General features: G+C 35.5%; 1 protein-coding gene across 1 annotated transcript in view; it reads right to left on the bottom strand.

The window, feature by feature from the left end:
- Positions 1-12510, bottom strand: part of DCUN1D1 (defective in cullin neddylation 1 domain containing 1) — a 34115-nt gene that overhangs the window by 19421 nt on the left and 2184 nt on the right. Inside the window, exons 2-3 of the mRNA XM_059391465.1 lie at positions 2610-2826; positions 691-859 (exon numbers count right to left, since the gene is read on the bottom strand). Of these exons, the coding sequence (XP_059247448.1) occupies positions 691-859; positions 2610-2826 (386 nt within the window). The remainder of the gene's footprint in view (positions 1-690; positions 860-2609; positions 2827-12510) is intronic.

Raw genomic sequence — 12510 nt, 5'->3', positions numbered from 1 at the left:
TACTTCTCTCACAAAGTTGTTGTGTAAGTGAAATACTTATTTACTTAGCATAGTTTCTGAAATAAAAATGAATGTTCAACAAATGTTAGCAGCTATTATTACTAGTCGTCTACTGAACATAGAAGAGGGCAGCAACCCATTACGGCTCCATATACTGAATACTTTTTCATATTCTCATTTACTATGGACAATTAGATACCATAGGTAAAATCTCTACCCATGACTTTTTAATTTATTTATCCCAAGACATTTAGCTAATCAGCTGTTCAAGGTATAAGTGGAACAAAAAGCAATTAGTAACTTCTAAGATTTTACATTCTTAGGAGTTTGTTTACAAATTCAGAGTTCACAACCTCACAATGAGAAATAAACTACAGCTTGCGCATTTCACTTATCCATGTTAAATATTAAAGCATAGTAATTTATTTTAATATAATGAACCTTCCTTAGAAACAAAGGATAAAAGCATAAGGCAAATGGAATAGGCTAAACTACACAGAAACCTTGACAAACCCAGGAAAGTATACAACATGGGAAGAAGCTAGCAAACTACCCCATTTCTCTTTACACCAATGTTTGTAGGTTGGTAAATTTAAAAACTGATATTTACAAATTCATAACACAATTCATTTCCACAGTTAATTCTCATAGTAATGTACCTATAATTTCCTGTGATGATTATAGACTCACCCTAACTCTGTCATTCCATCCATGAACTCTTGTTTGGAGAACTCACACTGTGTTGCTGCTCTGAACTTCCATGCAATGATCAACACACTGATGCTGGCGGGATCGAGTGCCAGGTCATCACAGAACTGCTGAATACCATCTATTCCAATTTTATTTTCATCTTGAGGATCTTTAAAAATAACAGTGCAATATTAAATTAGTGCCATACTTTATTATGCTATGCTTAAAACTGACAAAGTAATGCTCTATATTCCATTTTTAAAATGTTCATAATGGATCAGAGATATGAAATGGTAATACTCTAACATATTTTCCCACTATGATATTTTTTAAAAATTATTCTTACTAACATATAATGTATTATTTGCCCCAGGGGTATAGGTCTGTGAATCATCAGGTTTACACATTTCACAGCACTTACGAAAGCACATACCGTCCCCAATGTCCATAACCCAACCATCCTCTCCCTATCCCTCCACTCCAGCAACCCTGTTTGTTTTGTGAGATTAGGAGTCTCTTATGTTTTGTCTCCCGCCACATCTCTTCTTGTTTAATTTTTCCTTCCCTACCCCCACAAACCCCGCCCTGCCTCTCAAATTCCTCATATCAGAGAGTCTTACGATAATTGTCTTTCTCTGATTGACTTATTTCGCTCAGCACAATACCCTCTAGTTCCATCCACATCGTTGCAAATGGCAAGGTTTCATTTCTTTTGATGACCTCATAGTATTCCATTGTATGTATATATACCACATCTTCTTTATCCATTCATCTGTTGATGGACATCTAGGTTCTTTCCATAGTTTGGCTATGGTGAACATGCTATATAAACATTTGGGTGCACGTGCCCCTTCGGATCACTACATTTGTATCTTTAGGGTAAATACCCAGTTCCCACTATAATATTTAAAGCCATTTTGTCCCTGAAATGGCATTCTTGAGATGAACAGGAAGATTTGAGGGGGTGGGGAGGTGGGCACTTGATTTTTAAGTTTTATTTATTCGTGTGAAAAATGTCCCATACTCATACACACTCAGAAAATCAGACATTCCTATACCAAAAAAAGGATTTTTTTCTGAACATATGTATAGAATTTGTTTTCTTACAGCAAAGTTCATTTTATAATGGCAATCACTTCTTAATATCAGAAAAACTATAAACTCTGCAATTCAATCCCAATCTCAACAATATAAACATCTGCTGTTCAAATTAAAGAAAAAACCCAACTATCTATATATTTACTGATCAGATGGCAAAAATTTAAAGTAATGACAAATACAAGAAGAAAGAGCCACTCATACAATGCACTGTTGCAGGTGATTTGCTAGTATCTCTAAAAATAAAAAACGTGTGTATCTTTCGGCTTCTGGGCATAAGTTAAGCATAAAATGTAATCCCACTTTAGGAAAATTTTTGAAAGAAAGTATGTATACTTCTGCATAAACATAAAAGATATGGAAGGATCCAGACTAGGCTATCAAATATTGGTTCACTCAGGAGAATAAAGAGGGAGAAGCGATCTACTTCTTCTTTATTCATCTGTTATACGTTGTTTAACTTTTCTAAAGTATTATTTCATAGTTCTTTAAAGGTTGTTAAAATTATTTCTTAAAATTGGTTCAGCAGAATTTTATGAAAATGAGGGGGAAAATCCAGGCCCCCAGTGACTATTCTAAAACTGGATCTTGGGGGGAAAAAAAGAGGGTGGGGAGGATAATGGAGGAAGAAATAAAGAGGCTAAGAAGAAATTTTAGTGAAAAGAGGGAAAGAATTTTTCTCAGATCTCCTGAAGTAATTCTAAGATCTACAGAGCTCTGTTGGACACATTCACCCAATTTATGTTCTATGTATGCCTGATTTCTCATAAGCATGTAACTGGAAAACCTGGTTCAAAATATTTAAAGTCACAAGCACTCACCTTTGTATCTATTGTATAGTTGTTCTAACTTCTTCCTGTCCAATGATCCTTTTACACTCTCTCGTATATAAAGCTCAGGATTTTGGAAAAAATTGTCTGTTGCAACATCTAACTTCCAGTCATTTTGAGACAAACAACTTACTGCTGTTTTTTCACTAGATTGTGTGAAGATCATAAACTGACGAACTTTATCCTTCTGCGATGATTTCAACTTGTTCTATTGAAACCAAAAAATAAATTGAAACTCTACATAAAATCAGGTGACTATATCTACATGGCTAACTAATCACTCTTAGCAATACTTTTTCCTCGTAAAATATTAAAATATTTCAAGTCAAGCCTTATTTTTGATCTATTAACCAGATAGACAATTTTTTTAATGTAAAGCACAAAGTTTGGTATTATTTTACAGAAGAAATTAAAAGGCGAAGGAAATTCAACCACCCTGCCCTTCTCTTAAAAGTGGATCCTGAGCGCATATATAAAGGTTCTAGAAAGGGAAATACAGCTATTCTCAAGACCTTGACCAACCACAAAGCTCTAAAGGGATGCATAAGGGGTGGTGGTGAAGAAGTGACATTATCTAACCAGCCAGAGTCAATGACTCCAGAGAACAATGAAATTAACAGGTGTTACTTGCAGTCTTAAAACCTTTTATAAAGGATATAAGGTACAATTCTCCCAACCCCACCCCTTGTTTTCTTGCTATTTTTACCAAATGTGAAAAAGAAATATGAGTACCCTACATTTCTCCTGATGGTGTTCAGAAACCAAGATAATTATCAGAAGAATTTCCCCATATTTGCATTCAAATAGAAAGCAGTGCAATATGAACAAATACCCTGGATCCTTCCAACAAAGGTAATTTTAATAGACTTTTTCTTTCCCCTGAAAGAATCACCTCTTTCCCTTGGCCCAAGCCTAGGGAAACAGGCTCTCTACTGTAATAACCTCTCCTTATTTGCCTTATGCTGACACAGATTCCTTTCTCATCTGACCTGAACTCTGTGCAAAATTAAGATGGGCAAATAGGCCCTTTACTCTCCCAGTATCAAGGACCATGTTTCTCCCTCTCCTTCTACCCAAAGTGATCTCCTGTGCAATTTTAACCTCCCCATTATTATTCTTCCCCCTACCAAGTCCTATCACCATCTCTCAGCAAAGTACATGAGTTCTTGCTGAGCTACTACTTCAAGGGGGAAAAAAGCACATGAGTAAGGCACACATTAATAGACAGAGTTCCATGGATTAAGCAACACATCTGAGAATCCCAGCCTCTTCGATCTAGCCCAAACTGACAGATCACAAACCTCAATCCTGATTGTACAAATGAGAAGAGACCCAGAAAGTTAAGGAATTTGTTAAAAAATCACCCAGGTTATTATTAGTAGAAATGGTACAGGAAGAGAAAGATCTCATTAATCTGAGTCTTCGTAATCTTTCCACAAACCACACTACGTACTGTACACAGTTATAAGCCTTTTGAGATTTTCAAGAAAAAGACTACCAAAAATATAAATATTTCCACCTTACTGCAGAATAAAAATAAGAACATGCAAAATGAAATATGAAAACTAACCCTATCTCTTACAATATGAAAAATGTTTATGCTCTAGAGTCTGATTGGTCAGCCACACTCCTCTCTCTGTAAATATGTTATTGTTTAGGATTACAGATTAAAATCTCAACCTCTGTTCTCCATTAAAATAAAGAAACTACAAATTCACAAACCTTGTGCTACCTCACTAATAACTCTATCACCTCTGGAAACCAGATAACTCATACCACATTACACAACACATCTCTCAGCTGTCTAGGATTCTTCCCCTTTGAAAAGTATCTTCTCATATGAATCACAATGAAATCAAATGCCAACACAGATACCCACCTTATTTTAATATACTGTTTAACTGAAAGGAAGCCACTTTGATTTCAACTTGTATTATGAAATATTTTTTAAATTAGTATACCTTTTTCCCTCGAGAGAGTGAGTACACTGATATACATTTTAATTTTTCTTTGAAGAATAGAGAAGTATCTGATGGTCACTATGATCACCAGTGACCACTGTATAAGGTTGTAAAAGTGTTGGAAGATTAATCTGAAGTATACAAACTACAGGCTACATCCTGGAAATTACTTTTTAATTAAGTCTGAATTAACTTCTTTGTATTAACTTCTTCCCATTCCCCTAAAGCTGGAGACAGAAAAACAATCAGCATTATTTGGAGTTTCTTCATTTAATATTAAATCCAGTGCTCTGTTCCCTGAAACTTGAAACATTTTTGCTGAAAAGAGGAAGGAAAAATATAGCTTAAGTCACTTATGCAAGCCAAAAGAACGGTTCAGTCTATAATGACTTCTTGTCACAGTGCCAGATATAAGAAAACTGGGGAACAAAGATAAAAAATCATCCTACCCACACAAATTAGTAACAAAATTATACAAATGAATAATTTATCTTATTTGAAAAAAGGTATATGTAATAAATAATGTCTTTGTATATATAAATTAAACTGTTTCCAATATATAGGGCAATATCAATATATTTTGAGGAAAGGGCTGCAGCTACCTACTTCCAACACCATAAAGGTTAATGAGTGAAACCTGGCACAGAACTGATAGGATGGGTTTCTGCTAGGCCAAGAAGTAATAAGCAATCCCATTCTTGCGAAGTCTGGTAAGTGCCCTCCCCTTTTTGTACTTATAGTGCACTCTTACCATTTTTCTGTCAGCTCTCTGTCCCTAGAATCAATCTTAGCCATGTGCTCCCCTACTAGGGAGGATATACTCAATTCTATAGTCTCAGAGTCTGTCCTAGAATAAAGTTGGAATGTACTACATATAGTTTGCCCCTTCCCCAAGTTCTCAAGGAGACCTCTAACACTCCCACCCTCTTTTCCCAAGCTACATGGTGACATCAGGCAAGGTTTTCTGATTTTAAGAGCATGGCATTAAAGGTTTAAATTTCTATCAACTTAAGGAAGAGAAAAACGGTATCTAGCCAGCAAAAAATTATTTACAGGGGGGATGAGAGGGTGGATAGAAAACTAAAGTACAAGACAAAAACAGATGGATTTTCTCTATTTCTACTACAAACGCAGTGGGGATCTTCCTGAGAGCAAAACATGTAACTACAATGATTCAGCACTCAAATATGTATATGTCATGTACTTTGTTTTAGTTTGTTCCTTTTCTTTTTTTTTTAAAGATTTTATTTATTTATTTGACAGATAGAGATCAGAGGTAGGCAGAGAGGCAGGCAGAAAGAGAGAGAGAGGAGGAAGCAGGCTGCCCGCTGAGCAGAGAGCCTGATGCGGGGCTCCATCCCAGGACCCTGGGATCATGACCTGAGCGGAAGGCAGAGGCTTTAACCCACTGAGCCACCCATGCGCCCCTAGTTTGTTCCTTTTAATCTTATTTAAATCAATCATTAAATAAATCATTAAATAATACATTCTTCAGTACTCAAATATGCTATCAAATTTTCAAGGAAATTCAGTATTGAAATATGCAAAATGTATAAAATACAGAATATATTCTGGTTATTTTTAATTCTAGCAAAAAAAGCGGGGGGAACAAGAGGTAAGGGGAGAGAGGAAGAATAGGAGAGTGAGAGGAAGGGAAAAAAGGAGAGAAGTGTTATCTTTCGTAACATAAAGTTAATTAAAATTGTAGGCGGTCACCAAAGTTAGAGATTCTATTATAATTTCGGACAGTAAAAAACACTTATTTGTTCATCTTTCCAAAATAAAAAATACAGTTAACATGTATTGTTCAATACTTAAGTCTAACATGTCTGCAACTTTTTTTTCACTCAAGAAATTAATGAATCACATTTAAAATAATAGTTTAAGGGGCTCCTGGGTGGCGTAGTCAGTTAAGCCTCGGCCTTTGGCTCAAATCATGATAAGGGTCCTGGGATTGGCTCCCAGCATCAGAGCCCAGCATCTCCCTCCCTGCTCAGTGGGGAGTCTGCTTCTCCCTCTGCCCCTCCCCCCACCAGTCCTTTCTCACTTTCTTTTTAAAAATTATAAAAAAGTAAAATAGCTTATCTGGGAAAAAAATGCTTTGGATGTAGCCAAGTATCATATAGTCAAGTACATTTTACCACTGAACCTATAAAGTCTTTGTGATAGAAGAATGAGGACTTAGAAAGGCTTGGGATGCCTGTGTGGCTCAGTTGGTTGGGTGTCTGCCTTGGGCTCCTGTCATGATCAGGGGGTCCTAGGATCCAGTCCTGTGTTTGGCTCCTTGCTCAGGTGGGAGCCTGTGTCTCCCCCTTCCTTTGCCTGCTGCTCCCCCTGTTTGTGTTTTCTGACAAAATCTTAAAAAAAAAAAAAAAAAGAACAGGGACTTAGGCTCTACAATAATGATCTTAATGTTAAGAAATTCCTTTTAAGTATTTCCCTCCAGAAAAATAATGAACATGGAAAATTATTTCCTAGTCAACTAAGTCCTAATAATTCCAAAATGGAAATAATTTTTAAGGGCATTATGAAATGCAAAAAAATTGCATTTTTAAAGCAAAAAATTAAAGATACATAATTTCTATTATTCTGAATTTTCATTTTCTCACCCTTAAGTTTCAAATACAGTGTGAATACAAAAAGAGAGAGAGAGAGAGAGAGAGATACTAAGGTCTTTACACTTTTAAAAGAATTAATTTTCTAACTTAATTCTAGTTCTCTCAGGATTTGATGAATCTAGCTCACAAAAGACATTTTAAAAATCAAAATACTGTAGCAATCACCCATAATACTCACTAAATGCTCTGTATATTGAGTCTCCTGGGTTTACCATATGATTAACAGTTTAACTTTACCTGAAACTTAGAAGAGCTAGTTTAAGTCCAGAAAAATCACACTATCCATATATGATACATAGTATTCAGTAGCTATAACCAAACGTTACCAATATCCCAAGCCACTCATCTATAAGAGTCCTGGTAAGATTACCAATCTGAAGTCAAAGTGGGAAGAAAAATCAATTCAACTAATGAGACTACCCATTCCTAGAGAAGATTTTCACCTAAGGGCAAAGTTCTGCAGGAAAACCAGACTAAGAATCTACGTAGAAGTTAGAAATCCTCTTCTCTTCCACCTGTACAGAGAGGTAGTATATGATTAGTGTAGACTCTCAAACCAGACTGGCAGGATTTTAATCCCACCTATGCCTCTTAATTACTGTGTGACTTTGGGAAAATTACTTAATCTCTGTGTGCTTCAATTTCCTCATCTATAAACAGGGTATGAGGTTACAAGAATTAATTCAGGTTAAACTCTTAGAACTGTACCTAGCACACAGTAAGGGCTCCTTTCAAGTTCATGAAGGAAAGAATACTCCAGAGAAAAAGAATTTATGCAAATGATAGAATAATCATAACCAGAAAACTAGCAGCTAACATTTGAGCTCCTACTGTGTGCCAGCACTACACTAGATATTTAATTATTAACAATCATGCAAGGTGGTTATCACTGATTCCACTTTACCAATGAGAAAACCCAGCCTCAGAGCTCAATTTATCTAGAGATAGACTTAAACAAAAAGTAGCAGAGCTAGGAGAGAAACCCTGGTGCCTGGCTTCAGGGCATGCAGTCTTCCCATTTATTCCGTATTGTCATCAAGTGAAAGAGAAAACAGAAAGGGCAAAAGTGCAACCACTGACTAATTATGTGTGAACTGGAGGGAGGAGGGGAATTGTGAGCAATATTTCTTCACCTATTTTTACAGAAAAGTTAAGTGATCAATTGACCTTTCCCCAATCTCATGTAAACAATCTGCATTCTGACTAATAACTGCCCATTAAGCATTCCCTCACAACCTAAATAAAAGGCTAATTTAGGGATGGAACTTCCTTTTTAGGGTTTTTGGGAGGAAGAGGTGGGGAGAGGAAGGAGATGGGTCATTTTTTAAGAAAAGTAATTCAACAGGAAGAAATATGTGTTTATTGTCATGTCATCGTCTATTTTTAGAGCTGTCCACAATCTATATCTTTAAATGTAGAGATGGAAAACTGCAGGGTACTCAGTCAGTATTTCCTTCTCCAATGAGAAGGCTTGAAACCCAGAGAAAATACTAACACGTGTAGGTTTGCCCCCAAAATATAAACAAACATGTACAATTTCAAATATTAAGCAAAACAAAAACAGTATTATTTTAAATTATAATCTGCAGTTTAGAATAATTATTTATGGTTAGGCCTGTGCCTCTTACCATTCTTCCATAAACTTCCTGTACTTACAATGACCAACTCTTCTTTAAGATGTGTCGTACTAACACTAAATTGAATGTGCAATTATACAATTATTGTTGTCAATGATGTTTTATATAATAGCAACTCATCTGAAAAAAAAAATACTACAGAAAGTATACTTGTAAGATTCAAACTGGTTTTGTATGTTTCTCAGTTTTGTTTGGTTCAGTATGATCTTCCTCATAGGTTTTAAAAAAGTATCCCAGGGTACCTGGTTGGCTCAATCAGTAGAGCAGGAGACTCTTGACCTCAGGGTTGTGAGTTCAAGCCCCACGGTGGGTATGGTACCTACTTAAAAATTTTTTAAAAGTGTTTTTAATATACTAAAAAAAGTATTCTGTTGACAGAAATTTAAAGGATTTTCTTCTCCTCACCCTAAGAATTACTAGATATCCAAAAGATAACTTCCACTGTAAACAGAATATAATGTTTTGATTTCAGACTGTTCTATTAAAAAGTTATTTTTACTAAATCCTGATTATCTATAATAGAACAGAAATAACCCCCTTAAAATACTTCTGTTAGCCATCATATTTCAACTGGCTCCCCCCAAACTAATTTTTGAACTTCTAACAATCAGTCAAGGTAGCTAATTTAAACTTGCTTCTCCTCTCCATAAACATCTTCTCTAAAGAAATCTAGAATTAACAAAAAGATTACTCAGGCGAAAACAAAACAAAAAGAATTAAATGAGATTTTAAGAGGTTTCATAGTTAAATAACTTATAATGATGACTAATATTTAAGAGTCATGTGATACTTATTTCATATATAAATGATCCTTAAAAATTGAAATCTCCTAATTCTAAGATCTGGATCTATTCAAATCCTAATTCCAAAAATTTTAGAATCCTATGAATAATAAATAAGCACTCTAAAAGTTTACTGAAATGAAAATATCCTAATATAACAAAGATATGGGCCATGAACTTCAGCAATTTATCTCTGCTGCAGAACACCACGTTGTGTTGCAGGATTCACAGGTATAATGCAAAAGAATTCTTTAGAAAAGAACTCTTTAAAAGTAAATCTCTCTTAAAATTTTACAATGCCAACAAGCAGCCTAATCACCATTCGTAATTGGGTACTAATTACACAAAAGGGATTCAACACAGTAATGAAAATGCTTTAGTGGCATTTTTCTCTGCTGTTTTTGCTTTTTCTTAGGTGGGGTATGTACACCTAAAATGACGAGGTAAACTAGTAAACTAGTCAGCAGGTTATTCAAGAGCTTATTTGTGTCCACAAAGCAACTGAATCCTATCTGGAACTATTTCTCTTCATCAAATGTCATGGCTCATACAGCTCATACACCTTGAACAGCACAAGCTGAAATTCAAAAAGGAGGTTTCTCACAGATTTTCATTATGCTTGACCCAACCTATAAGACCATAATGGAAACAGCAACTTGACTCAATGAGCTCGGCTTTTTTTAAGCTTAAAACAAAACAAACCACCACCACCAGGAGAGTTTATTTTACTTTCAACTTTTTTACTGTATGTACCGAGAGAGTTTAAAGTTTTTCAGTTACTTAAATGTTTACATCAGATCATTTCATTTGATACAGAAACAACTAGGTCACTAGGAAATATGATAACAAAGAAACAAGAGTGAAACTAATAAAAAATTCCACACCTATACTGAAAGAGCATTTGCTGGGTTTAAAAAAAAAAAAAAGGGGGGGGGGGGGGGATGGGGACGTAGATAAAGTGTGCTAATCAGAGACCAGGCTTCTAAGTCATGCTCTGCCACATACTAGCTCTTTAACCCTGGTCAAATCATTTAGAACTGCTAAATCCCCATTCCCAGATATGTTAAAAGGACTTAGCAATACCCATGTCAAGACTGAAGATTAATAAGAGTTGTAAATTGCCTGACTAGCAGACAGTATGTTCTCAATAAATGTTAATGTCCTTCCTTCTCTTCAGAGGCCCAACTTTCTGCATATAGCTACTAAACTATGTACAAACGACTAGAACATATTCAAAAGCAATACATGGAAGAGGTTTTGTTGTTTTTATTAATTAGCATGGTTAGGTAAACTCAATGTTCAACTAGTTTTTAATGAATACTAGAGAGTCATCTTAAACAAATTGAAAACCCTATACACAGAAGTTGCAAGGTAAAGAAAATTATACTAAGGGTTTTGTTGTTTTTAAAAACTGCTTTAAAAATTACTGCCTACAGGGACACCTAGGTGGCTCAGTGGGCTAAGCCTCTGCCTTCGGCTCAGGTCCTGATCTCAGGGTCCTGGGATAGAGCCCTGCATCGGACTCCCTGCTGGGCAGAGACCCTGCTTTGCCCCCACCTACCCCCCCTGCCTCTGCCTACTTGCGCTCTCTCTGTCAAATAAATAAATAATCTTTAAAAAAAAATTATTGCCTATAATATTGTAACTGGACTCTATAAGAGAAGAGAAGAATCTATCATACCGCTCAGAATCCTTCAGTGGCTTCCCATTTCTCTTGGAGTAAAAACCCAGTATCCTTACAATGCCCACCCATACCCACCCATCTCTACTCCTTACCACTCAGATCTCATCGGCTCTAATGCCCAAATACCCGTTGCCGCCATACAGTGCTCCAGCCACACTGGTCTTACTACATTTCTGCATGGCTTAATGCTTCATCTCCTAGTCTGCTCAAAATTCACCTCATCATTGATGCAGACACCATTCTGCAAACCCACTACCAATGTGTCCCCACCCTTTTCCCAATACCCCTCCTTAACACTGTTTTCTCCCACAGCAGTTAATACCTTCTAACATAGTATAAGAAAAATATATACTATGTTTATTTGTGTCTCCCTACTAAAATGTAGCCCTCACAAGAGGAGGGATTTTCATTTTTTCTGTAAAACACAAAAAATACACACATACACACACACATATTCCCAATGCCCAGAACAATGCTTGACACAGTGTTTAATAAATAATTGCTGAAATGAATTAAGGCCCTCCTTTAATTTACTTGTGGATATGCAAAAGAATGTGAAATAAGTTCTAAAAAGACAAACTTAAACAGGACTACCTTCATTTGGACTTAAACTCTATATTTGCTGAAGGTACGAACTTAAATTTCTAAGTCCACATTTTTTAAAAAGCCATTAAAAGCATTATAATTAACATCATTAGTCATCCATTTGACATATTCATTAATAACACATGGGTTTTCCTCTTACAAGAACACTATAATTTAATATCAAATCCAATTTTCAACAATTTTTCTAGATTCCATCTGAGTTAAGATAACATGTACCACAAATATTGGCAGAAATAGTAAATCAGGAGAAAAAGTTTCAGTTCTGCAACAGTTTTGCAAATTTGAACCTCAAAACCTCCTTGATCCTCAATTTCTTCTTCTGTAAAAGGGAAGAGGAATAAAACAGATGATCTCTGGAACCATTTCTGGTCTAAAAATCCTATGCCATGAATATAAAAATTTAGTAGGTTACCTGGCACACACTTTTTACACTAGATGAAATTAAGAATCAAAATTTTTATCTTAATAGAACTTTAGAAATCATCAAATTCGATCCTGTCATCTTACAAATAAGAAAACAACCCAGAAATGCTGAATACTTTTTAAAAGATTTTCAGGAATAACAGAATATTGTCTAGTTTTGAAATTATTTTTGGTCTATGTA

The sequence above is a fragment of the Mustela nigripes genome, chromosome 2, assembly GCF_022355385.1.
Source record: "Mustela nigripes isolate SB6536 chromosome 2, MUSNIG.SB6536, whole genome shotgun sequence".
NCBI classification, from domain to species: domain Eukaryota; kingdom Metazoa; phylum Chordata; class Mammalia; order Carnivora; family Mustelidae; genus Mustela; species Mustela nigripes.
Note: the sequence above shows the minus strand (reverse complement) of the source record. Positions and strands in the feature narration are given on the sequence as shown.